Source organism: Numida meleagris, chromosome 4 (assembly GCF_002078875.1).
Source record: "Numida meleagris isolate 19003 breed g44 Domestic line chromosome 4, NumMel1.0, whole genome shotgun sequence".
Taxonomy (NCBI): Eukaryota; Metazoa; Chordata; class Aves; order Galliformes; family Numididae; genus Numida; species Numida meleagris.
The window spans coordinates 5,240,746-5,252,979 of NC_034412.1; the positions used below are offsets into that span (position 1 = coordinate 5,240,746).

Below are 12,234 nucleotides of genomic sequence, written 5' to 3' on the forward strand. Positions count from 1 at the left end.
CTTTGGAGAACAAGCATCCATGTCAGAGAAAACCCAACTCCCACGTCGACAGCTGTAGGAGAGAGAGGACTGTAAGAACACAGCAGTCAAACTTGAGGGAAAGAAACACATTTACAACATTAATAAATCTCTGTATTTTATGGGACTGGGATTAATTTTCTCTGGCATACAAGTGGCGGTTTTGTTCTCCTTTCTGTGCCAATAGAAGAATGCAGGCATTAATTAGATGTTCGCTACTTCCAAGAGTCACAGAGAGACAGGGCAAGCTTAAATTTTTATGATCAGTAGATACTGAAGGCTGCTGGGAACGTCTGCTGGGTTAGTAGAAACCCTGCGTGCTGAGGCACAGCGTTTCATTGTCTCTCAGGGGAGGAGTTGCATTGGATGACCTGTGTTTTGTGAACGTATTCTCTGCACCAGAGCTCTAGCATGTGTTGCATATGCAGAACTGAGGCGTTCACAAGCTACCTGTCATGTATTTGGATATGAGTAGCAGGAAAAAAGTGAAAGGAAGTACAAAGCCACCTGACTTCTCTAGATTTCTGATCTGCCCATTAAACCCTCTGCCTTTTGCAGTATGATAGATTTTTATATTGATTAAAAGTACAGTTGCAATACTGGGAACAAAATATAACAAACACCAAACTAATGGATGGTGTGGTTGGAATTAGGGAGACTTGGCTAGCACTGTGAGAAGGACTTCTCACATAGCCACAGAATCCAAGCTACATAAGCAGATGTCCAGTGATTTGTAAAATGCCCAGGATGGCTTCTGTATTACTTAAGAATTTCAGAGCTCCCACTTACATTTGTTGTATTAAGCCATTCTCAATGAAAAATCTCTCATAGCAGTTCCTTGGCTTAAATGCCTGGAAAGCATCCTATGTTGTGTCACTCAAGAATCAGAGTTTGATTGGAAGATTTCATTTTAAAACAGTGTTCAATAATCCTACTCCTATCTGCCATGTGTCACTACCAGTATTGCTGGCCAAACCTTGTCAGCACAAGCAGTGGAATCAGCAATCAAACCATGGATCTCTGGTATGTGCTGCAACCAGTAGACCAGGCTTAATTAGATCATTTTTCATTTTTGTTTTCAGAAGACCCAAAGGCAGTAGTGCACATTACCAGCTAATGATCTGCAAATTTGCTGTTTAAAAAATGAAGGTGTTTTCAGATTTTACCAATGTGAAATGTGTGCACAGTCAAACTATATAAATACCTTTTTTTTTTCCCCCAGTCTTATAGCGTTCTTGTTTGTGTAACCCTTTCATGAAATTGCTTACCTGTTTTTCAATTAACATTGAATTACCTGGGCAGGCACCAAAAATAAGAGTGGCAAGAAGACCTGCAACCAGTGAGCGACTTTGAATTTTTATAGCAGTGGTGGATTTGCCTATTTGCTGACATGCAGGTAAACAATACCCAGCATGGAAGCAAAATTTAAGTTATTTATCATTTGAATAAACAGCACCTTCTTCATGTGTGCACACAGTCTAGAAGTGAAGCTTGGTTTAAAAAGCAAAATATCTTGGTCCTGTTACTATATTTCTACCACTCTTAATTTTGTTAAATCAATACTTTGACTTCATTTAATATGACTACAGGAGGAAAAAAAAAACAGCTCTTTATGCGTTCTTATTTCCTGTATGCTAAAATTCCTAGCATGACTTAATACAGCAACACAAGTTATTAATCAGCCTACATACTCACTGATCGCAACTGGACTTCTAAGTAGTTAGTGCTGTATTAAATATCCATGAAGGATTGCTCACAAATGAATTCTTCTCATCCACCATTCTGTCATACACACATTACTTAGAAAATCAATCTGTCAATCTTAGATCCTTATTTAGTCCCCAGTGTTATCTGAGCATCTCAATTTTTAATGTATTCACTGTCACAACATCCTTCTAAGATAGAGGAATGCTATTATTCCATTTTTAGAAATGAGGAATACAGACATTGTGAAGAATGCAGATGCCATGTCCACAGCAAAGCAGGGAACTGTCATTGCATGCCTCGAAGTGAGGGCTGCAGTGTAATTGCTAGATGCAGCTATTCTTCCCTTCTCCGTTCCAATCCCTCCTGTGAAATAGGAGACAGATTGGGAACAGATGTTGCTGTTTGTTCACAGGCTGTAACTGTGATCATTCTGATCATTTAGTGTGATGCTCTGCCTTGCAGGGGCCATTGAACTTCATAGAATGAAGGAAGTTCTTGGTCCAGAGCATGTTTTAAATCAAAAACAAAATTCACTCTTCAGTTTTAAATTGCTAATGATGCAAACTCCATCTGCAATTTCCTTCATGTGCTTAACAGACTGTGGCTTCACTGGCACAGCAGAAGAAAGCATTTCAGAAATCAGGATCTTTTCCAGAAAATCCTATTGCTCTATTAGTATTAAAATAGACTAGGATGCTAAGTTTAGCTTTTCGCCTGCTTTCAGCTGTCATGGTAAGAAATGGGAGAGAGAAACAATCTTTCCGTCTGGCTCTAGTTGTACATTTTTGGACTTGAGAGATCAGTAAACAGCAGAACACGTTCATTTACCTCACAAAGCAACCACACATTCCAGCCTTAATGATAACCTCTAATGAGTTCCATCCAGGCGGCAGTAGCACAAATTTTACCACTTTGGATGGACTTTTTGACGGATATACACAGAGATCTTCCGTTCATTCTATCACCTATTCCTGTTAGTTCTGTGATTCCAACTGCTGTGTACAGATTCTCATGTTATTTGCACATTAAATTTTGGCAATGCTATTTTCCCTTTATACAGAGAAGCTCAATTCAGACGATGAATTTTTGCAGTGATGTTATTAACACTTGAAAAAAAGCATAGTACAAATTTTGACAGACCTTTAGTTTAAGGACCTCTTTGGGGCTTTTCTGTATTTTTATCAATGTCGAATATTGCTTGTACAGTGAAGAGTCTCAGCTTTTGCATTTCTAGCCATCCTTTAACAGCTTTAAATTGCTACTTAGCTGGCCATTGAAGTCCCACTGTAATTAGAATGTGCTCCACATGCTTACCTCTAGCAGCCTTCAAAAATCCCATCCCTTACCTTATTTTACATTGTAGAATGTATTTTTATAGACCTCCATCAGCATCTCAAATCCGTTTCTTTCAGACAAGTGTAATTAGGTGTTCAAGAGTACCCCCAAATGATCCATTGGTTTGACAGATACAAAAACAAATGGAAGAAAATGAGTTATTTCTATTTAGCTGGAACTTGATGGGTGGAGGCAGTCTTTTAGTATATAAAACGTGGCTGAAACCTCGCTGCATTCCTACCAGAAGTTCAACAGATATTTTAGCAGTCTCAGGTCATCTAGCTAATATCACATGTTTAAAATATAACGTTAATTAGATGTTTACATATCAGTACTAATAAGGGCACTAGCTAATTTAAATCATGCATCTATGAGACGTTTGATGGGTTTGAACTGAAAGACTGCATACTTTCAAAAGGCTTTTAAGCAAGCAGAAGTGTTGCATTGATTGGTACTATGCTCTACTTAAAGCTTTTAGGAAAAATGTTTATGAAAGAGCACCTCTCTTATCCAGCTATGGTCTGTGTAAAGAATATGTAGGTTTTACAGTAATTTACTTAAAAGTCATCCACTGCTTCAGTGTCATTTCATGTTCCAAAAACCTCTCAAAATTTGCTTAAAAGTCTACATAGCAATTTTTATTTTGAAATGAAATTTTAGAAAATTGAAATTTTTCATTTAGAAAATACCACTTGTGACATCTATAGTGAACTGCTCGTTTTTGTGAGGAGTTGTCTCCCAGTAAGGTTTCCTCTTTTCCTGTTTTGGTTGTTTTCTGCAAATTATACTTAAGTCTTGTGGCCAACTCACATCAGCTTCAAATGACTGAATGTGTAATTATGTATTGTTATGTATTACAATTGTGGCCAATATTCACAGTCAGACCCAGCTCCCTGTTGTGTGATATAACAAACACAAAATAAAGAATAGCCCCATTCCTAAATTGCCTGCAATGTAATTAAGAGCTGGCATAAAAAGCAGTTGCAGCAAACATTAGGAAGGTGCAGAAGAGAGGAGATGATGGAAATCATAATAAGAAAGTTAATGTATACAGCATATAAATAAGATCGTTCTCAGCAATATCGTAAGACCTACTTATATGTTTTATAAACTAACACTTCAAAGCCAAACAAATCATTGCACTCAAAACTTATCTTCTGTGTGAATAAAAACAGAAGAGTTGAATTTGAGAAGGGTCTTGGACAGTGCTGTTACTGTGCGTCTCTAAATTGTTTGCGTGTCTTTTTTATTTAAAGCAGCACTTTAGAAAACGTACAGTCCACAACTAAATTAAATTGTATCTAAATCTGTATTTCTTGGATGAAATGTCACATTTGCACCCCAGTTATTTAGGCCTGTTCAGAGCAAGCTACTTCCACCAATAACTGTTCATCTACATCCATGAGTATCTATTATCAATGCGTGTGAGAAAATGTAAGTGTAGTTTGCAGAGACTACACCTGAACGTGAGCACGAAGAGCTGCAGTGACCTCTTCGAGTTTTACTTTAGTCTTTCTTTATCTGCCTGTAATGTTTACTAACATCCTAGTAACAGGGAATAACAAAGATATGGCACAGACAGAATTTACTCGGAGTAAATTGTGTCTGATTTTAGTTGGGAATGTGTGCTTTTCTCAGAAGAAAGACACCCATTCTTTTCTAAACATCCCAATGTTATTTCCCAGATAAACAGACCGGTGCTACCAACATTTCATTACTGTTCACAGTTGGTGCTCTGTAATTCTATGTAATTTTAATTAAAGAAGAATTCTGAGACAGTCTCCCCCTGTGCCACCACCAAGCGTACAATTAAGTGTGTACAGTTTCTGCTGGGAACAGTCAGACAATGATTTCAGATTAATAATTTATTATTACTTCCATAGTTGTACCAAATAATAGTAATAATAAAAAAAAGGCACAGGCTATGAGCATGCCATCTACGGAAAACAGTGTGGGAATTTCAAAATACTTCTTCCTTGGTGTAGATTTTAAACATCAGGAGTTTATAATTCTATCCTATGGACAATGAAGAGAAGTAATGCCCTTAGCGCTGCAGTCTGAAAATTGCTTGTTGGAAAGCCCTTACTGTATGCTTGAGTGAGGAAAGCAATACAGGCAATCTCATGTGCAACCTTTCATCATCCTTTTGGTCTTTAATAAATTATTGTTCTAATACTTCCGATACTGAAGTTCCAATTTCTGATCTTGATCGTTCCGGCATTTTCTTCAAATTACAATCAATATCAAAATAATAGTAGCACCTAGCTCTCTATAAACAGACACATCTGTGCTGATCTTTTTCAGCAAATTTTAAAAGCACGGCTTTTAGTTTAACTGCCCTTCCCTAGTCATCCTTGCGGTGCTTCAGAACAATTCATGCAAGTCTAGAGCGATCTTACCTAGTAGAATCTTAAATAAGATTCATCCAAATTGAAGGAATCAACAATACATCTGAGATTTCTTCAAATGCTGAAGTGAGTAATCAGGGAATTCACTTGAATGCTCTCATAATGACAAAAACATCTTTGAACCAGAATATGCAGTGCAGTTCCTCACTGGGAAGTTTTCATGTGCTCTCTTCTTATTGTCTTTATTTTTAGGGACTGTTAGAATGGAATATTAGAATTTATATCAGATGGGGGAAAAGACTCAGCCAGTAAATTAACTCAAAATACAATTTAATCCAGACAAACGAAAAGTATAAATTTACATTTTAGTTGTTTTCTTTCCAATCAAGGAAAAATAAACCTTTAAAAGTATATATTATTCTACTAGTCCTCAACTAACAATTTCTTTACGTTGGTGCTTCAGGGCAGTCCTCACAAGAAGCAGTGGTGATTCATGTTTTCACTAAACCTCAGATATTCGAGATGTTGTCCCGAGTAGATGCATCCATCTGAAAATCACGCAGTTTGAGGGGAAGGGATTCCCAAACCAATGTTCTCATTAAAAAGAAACCTCGAAAGATATGTCAATATCTAATTTTCTGAGTGAATGGTAAAGCTTGCAAGATTTAAAGTTGTTACTTGAGTTCAGTGTCACCTTCAGGAGCCTTGCTATTTGTTTGAATGCAGGGTCATCCCTTTCAGGTGCAGCATAAAGTCCCTGCCACAGTTCAGTAAATTAAGAAGTACCCACACTCCTTAAACATCAGGGTACTCAGGTGATATATATCATGTATCTGAGGTCCAAGTGTTAAACAGCTTCCAAGTCATTTCTAAAATTTTGGGCTTCAGAACTATCAAGACAGCTAACTTATAAGCTTATCAAGAATTTGTAATTTATGAATTATTGACCTGTTGTACTGGAAGCCATGAGCAACTTGTGTATGAGGAGAGAGCTTCTTTATCTTAATGTGGTGGATTGCCTTTAACTAAGTGAGCAGAAGGATGGGCTGAGATTTTCTGAAGTGTTCAGGCTACACATAAATGTGTTCGCAGTGACATTAAGATGCATTTTACATCCAATTCAGCAGGAACACAATCGAACCACAGTCCCATTGCATTTGAGCAAACGTTACCATTTTCAATCCCTTTCTGCTTTACTGAGGCCGATAAGTGTTTCAAAAACATGAACTCTAGGTATAAGTTTGCAAGCCACAAGGAAACGCTTATGCCTGCCTGCCCATTTTCTTATGCAGAGATGTTGCTTGAGAAACACTTCAAGAAAAATAACCTCACTAAATAAATAAGTAAATATTGCATGTATCTTATTTGACGCTTTCTTGAGATAAAATGTGTCTTAATATTTTTTCCAGACATTCGGGACAGTGGGGGACCTAAGCCTGTGATGGTGTATATTCATGGAGGGTCCTACATGGAAGGCACTGGAAATTTATATGATGGCAGTGTTCTAGCAAGTTATGGGAATGTGATAGTCATCACGGTCAACTATCGCCTTGGGGTACTTGGTAAGAAGCTTTCAGATTTCCATTAATCTCTGGTATGTGTAATGTGATTCCTATTATACATGAGAGCGTGCTCTTCAAAAAATTATTATTGACGCTGTTTTCTTTGGTTTACAAATTTGTCAGAAAAAAAAAAAGACTTTTTACTCTTAGGATGAGAGAAATGACATTGCGAGTATTATTTCTATTGTTTGGAAGAACTTCTGTCATGCTTTGCATTTAGTGAGATATCAAGCAGCTGTTTCCATTGCTGAGTTGTTCAGACGAGTTCTTGTTTTCTGTGAATAGCGGCTGAGCTTTACTTCACAGATAGGTGAATTAATTATCTACATATAGAAGTTAAGTCATAGACAATAGAATTTTCTGTTGGAAGTGATTATGTTTTGATTAACATAATTTTTTCATACTTTGAAAATACAGAGTACTTTATAAAAATGTTATTTAATAAGAGTTATACTTTATGCCTATTTGTTTTGAGCTCCATTGTGGTTCTAAAATGTGTTGTGGTTAGAATTCAAATATCTCCAATACTTATTTTCTACACCAAATTGTAGAGTGAATAGAGTTACTTCTGATTGTTTCAAACGTGGTGAATAGAATATGCTGATGCTGTTGGTAGACTTGAGTGGTACGTCTCTGGTTGTATGTCTGAAAAATTATACTTTGCTATTTGTTCACCGTAGTCACAGATATGATAAAATTCTGACAGGTCTTGTGACAATGATACGACTGTTTGTTTTGTTCTGCATGTTATACTGCAATGTTCCTTGCTATGGCTCCTGTAGGCAGGATTTCAGTTCTTGGACATTTTGAAAGTCAGAACAGTAATTTCGCATTACTTGCATAGGTATATGGGTGTTCCCTGTAACATCTGAAGTAGCTTGATAAGCCAGGTGTCATTCACAGCAGCAAGTTGGTTCTGAAGATCAATGAACTCTATTTTCAGTTTGTGGGCAACAGCAACATCTGCTACTCAGTTTTTCTTTTGTACATTCATTTTTGTTTCTTTCTGTTTTGAAATCAATTAGCATAATAATTGAATTTATTTTTGTTCTGGTTTGATTGTCTCTGTAATTTATCTCTGATGGTGCCATTTGTATTAAAATTTGCTACCTGAAAACAGTTTATTTTATACTGGGAATGGACTTTGACTTAGATTGTGAAGACCTAATCTATGGTAGCTGCCTTTTACAAAGGATGTAATATATTCCAAAAAGATGAGAAAGATAACTGTTGTTGCTGGACTTACCTCCTTAGCATCTGGTTGGAGGTTTCATTTGTGATGTACTTCTCTAAGGAAGAAAATACTGATATTTTGCATGTTTTTCTCCTTTCTCCCGTCTCGCAATTTACTTTGAGTCCTTGAGCATATATTAGTGCTGCAGTTACTAATCTGTAATCTGTGACTACAAAGTTTTCTTTTTACAGCAGTGCTCTTGTCCTTCGTATTTCAAACGTTTATCAGTATTACATACCAGAAGGGTACTCTGTTCAGTAATACAGTAGCTGTTATCTGAAGGAATTGTTTATTTTTATAAATTATGTAGTCTGATTCCTAAGTTTACTTGTAGTTGCAGTGTTTGAAAGTGCTGGTTGCTTGAAAGATGAAAATTAATTCATCTTTGTTAATGGTAATGGCTTTTCCTTTGGGGACTTTAAGATTGATCCCTGAAGTAACCCACTGCTAACATCTTACTGAGCGTGGGAGGATTTCATTTGTGTTTGTGCTTTTGTGCTTCTATGAACTTTGTGGTCTTTACAGAGCCTCAAGGAGCAGAGTGTTAATTTTCTTTTAAGTGGGACTTATTACAGTAAAACCTCTAAAACTCACAGCAGAATCTGGTGATTGACATGAATACTTAAAATTACTTTCAAACCAACTAAAATAATCCTTTATCAAGCTTGCAGGACTTTCATAGTAAAATAAATGTATTTCTTATATATACATAGTTATATATATATAGTTATATATATGAAAGTCAGTCATGTATTTTGTTTCTGGTACAATGCCTGTCTGCCATGTATTAAATAAATAATGATTACACATCTCTAAATAAGCTGTGTAGAAAAATGCTAGTAATCAAAAAACAAAATTTGCACAGTTTGCATTTTTTTCCAGCTTTCTTGATATTTCCTGGTGTATAGACAATTGTGTAAGATAGCCTCAGAGTTGGACTCTTGTGTGATCACATAAGATATCACCTTTTTCTGTTTTCAAACTTGTACCCATCAGTGTACAGAAATGCTTGTCCGTAACGGTACAGCAGAACATTACTCTTTGCAGTAGCATTAAAAAAGACACGCTTATACAAATACGTAGCTGACAAATTCTCAGCTTCCCTTACCTGACTCACATCCCATAAGGTTTAACTTCTCTGTCCATTGCTTGTGGGAGAACTAGATGTCACTTCATTGCTGTGTAAAATGCCTGGCTGTATCGGGAAAAGTAATACAAGGACTCTTTCTTGGAAAGGTGATATAGGGATTCTTTCTCCACAGGAGAAGATTTAGGGACTATCTTCTCACTTCTCACATCTGGGTTTCTTGTGTCAGTCTTTGTGCAAGGATATCTGGGTATAGACGATCCATGTGAGTCTTAGGAGTTCTGCCGTTGTTTAACTAGGGTTCTCCCTGTGACGTTTCTTAACAAGAAATCCAGTTAAGGAAATGTTTAGAGTGGTAACAGGAACGTTTTTGTCCGAACTGATGGTGATGGGAAGGGAGGATACGCTATTATATTGGATTCTTTTCATTAGCATTATTAAGTCCATAGCAGACAGGTCTTGGTACAATTCGGAGTATTTTCTTTTTTATTCTGATCTGAAACAATCTTTGTCCTATAGATTAATCTGCTTGAGGCACTACATTTTATAGAGATGCAAGATTTGCTTCTTTCTAAAATTTTAGAATGCTTAAGAGTGGAATCTCTTTGGTAAAGATAATAATAAAAATTGAAGCGTGGAGCAAGTGCATTTAAAAACCAAACAAAAACCCTGAGAGTTCTCTGACCCAATTTTGTCTTTGTCTGAAACAAGTCTGAGAATGAAAGTCTGTTAGAATCTTTCCTTAGATATTGATGAGATGGAGAAGAGAATTGTTTGCCCTGGAAACTTGGGGACTACTGAATAAGAAACCATTGGAAACAGACTATTTATATCTTCTTCACAATCTTTTTAAATGCAAGTCTTGTGCAAGCAATATTTTCTAGTGAGGAGTACTGCATGAGTAGTCTGATGTTCTTGAAGGACAGCACAGAAGTAGGTGCAGGCAAATCTTCATAGTTTTATAGCTTATTTTTATGAAAAGACAGATTTGGAGATAGATTTGGATTTTGAACTCAACTAAATGAAGTTTTCAAATGTTTATCTAAAATGTCTCCAACTGGTAAAAAGGCAGGAGCTTTTTATTTAAATTTCATAAAAGAAATGTAAACTGAGTTTATTCAACATCTAGAAAAAGATCATGGTAGATGGATTTAATACCCCCAGTGCTGTTTTCTATGTTCTTTCTTTTGAGGGGTATATTTAGAAAAGGAGAAGTCAGCACTGGCTTCTTCTCTTTTAGTTTAAATTTCCAAGAGGGAAGAGAAAGTTGGGAACTGATTTATGCCAACAGCGTACACATTTATTCATTTTATTAATTTCTATTTCTTGCTTTTGATCATCTTTTGGCCACTGGATTTTAATAGAAGTGAAAGAAACACATTTTTAAAGCAGCTCACAATTAAACTGAATTGAGAAATGGAAGAATAACTCAGAGGAATCTGTAAGTAAAGCACTGCTTTAAATTTCCCAGTTTTTTCCTCTTCATGAGGCAGTGGTTTTTCCCACAGAAACAGTAAGCTGTCATTCCAAGCTTTCACCTCTTTTTGGTTTTTTTTGGACAATTTTTACTTTTAATGACAGTTTGTAATTATTTGTGCTTCTTCTGCAGCGCTGTGTTTGAAAGGCCTGGTCGTCTTACTAATACATAATTTCCCCAGTGACTGAACTTAAATCAGTGAGACTCATAAGTGCAGTGCTTTCCGATACGGAGAAGCCTGGTTTGCCCACAATTTGAAACAATACAACAAGAAAATTGTTGCTTATGCACACGGCTTTTCAGAGGAGCTATTCTTAGAGTCCTATTATGTTCTTCAGCCTAAACTTCAATTTTTCAATAGTGTGTTGTGTCAGATGGCTACGGTGGGCTGAAGCAGTCATGTAAAATAAAATACCAAAGCAAAGGAAAGTAAAGCAAAAACACTGCAGTGAAAGTTGTTTCCTGCTTTTGTTAGCAACTGTAAGAGCTTTATGAACAATGAAGTGATAGAGGATGGGTCTTATTGTGCCTTAACATTATTTGTTGCTGTGTGTTAGAATACATATATTTGGAAAATACATTAGGCTTAAAAATATATTTTGCTCCTCACATAATACCAGCAATATGTTATAGGCAAAAGAGCAACATGAAATATAGACTCAGCCCTGCAGTAAGTGTTGGGCAATTTGTTCCAAGCCCCGCATTTCTGCCATGACCCATGGGTTGAAGAACTACCTGTTTGACCATTTGCAGGATCAAACACAGGGATGAGCACATACAGCCAAAAAAATCGTAACAATTTTGTCGTACCTGGCCACTTCTCAGGGAAGTTGGACTAGATGACCTTTACAGGTCCCTTCCAACTCAAATGATTCCATGATTTCAGGAGTCTAGTTCCATTGTGATTGACTGGAGGACGTTGCCTTGTTTTCTTTCCGTTTTCTTTCCACCTTCTAAGCAGAATAGAAAACTAAATTATTTCAGAGCTTTCAAATTAGATCTGATTTCTTCTGTGTTAATCTAATTTGTTAAACTGTTTGATTCTTTTTTTTTTTTTTGTAATCATTTACTTAGTATTTTTTCCATCAGAAAATTTTTTGCTTTTGTTTTTTTCTTGCCTTTCCTTTTCTATCATGGTAACACTACTGAAAATATTAAACAGAGGATATCTTTCAAATATGTTTTCAATACGTTCAATAGATGCTTTAAAAATATCTAGTAATTTTAGACATAACCCTTTCAAAAATTGCTTCATGGCAAACAAGACAAGCTTTATTCATCTTTATAAAGATATTGTGATGAATTAGCACCCTGTGTCAGGTAAGTGTTTTTGCCTATATAATCCATGGCCTGTTCTGCAACCTGGAGAGCTGTCTTGCATCTCAAAAATAAGCCTCTTCACCCATCCGCATCGCAGTAACCATTCAGTTTAAGTAACAGTGGAATAAGAAGGTGTATGTTAGTTA

The 12,234-nt window shown here is 36.3% G+C and overlaps 1 protein-coding gene across 4 annotated transcripts in view; it reads left to right on the plus strand.

Moving 5' to 3' along the window:
• NLGN1 (neuroligin 1) overlaps positions 1 to 12,234 on the plus strand; it is a 276,627-nt gene that overhangs the window by 91,939 nt on the left and 172,454 nt on the right. For all 4 annotated transcript variants that reach the window (XM_021396559.1, XM_021396560.1, XM_021396562.1 and 1 more), the window contains one exon: positions 6,818 to 6,970. In XM_021396559.1, the coding sequence (XP_021252234.1) occupies positions 6,818 to 6,970 (153 nt within the window). The remainder of the gene's footprint in view (positions 1 to 6,817; positions 6,971 to 12,234) is intronic.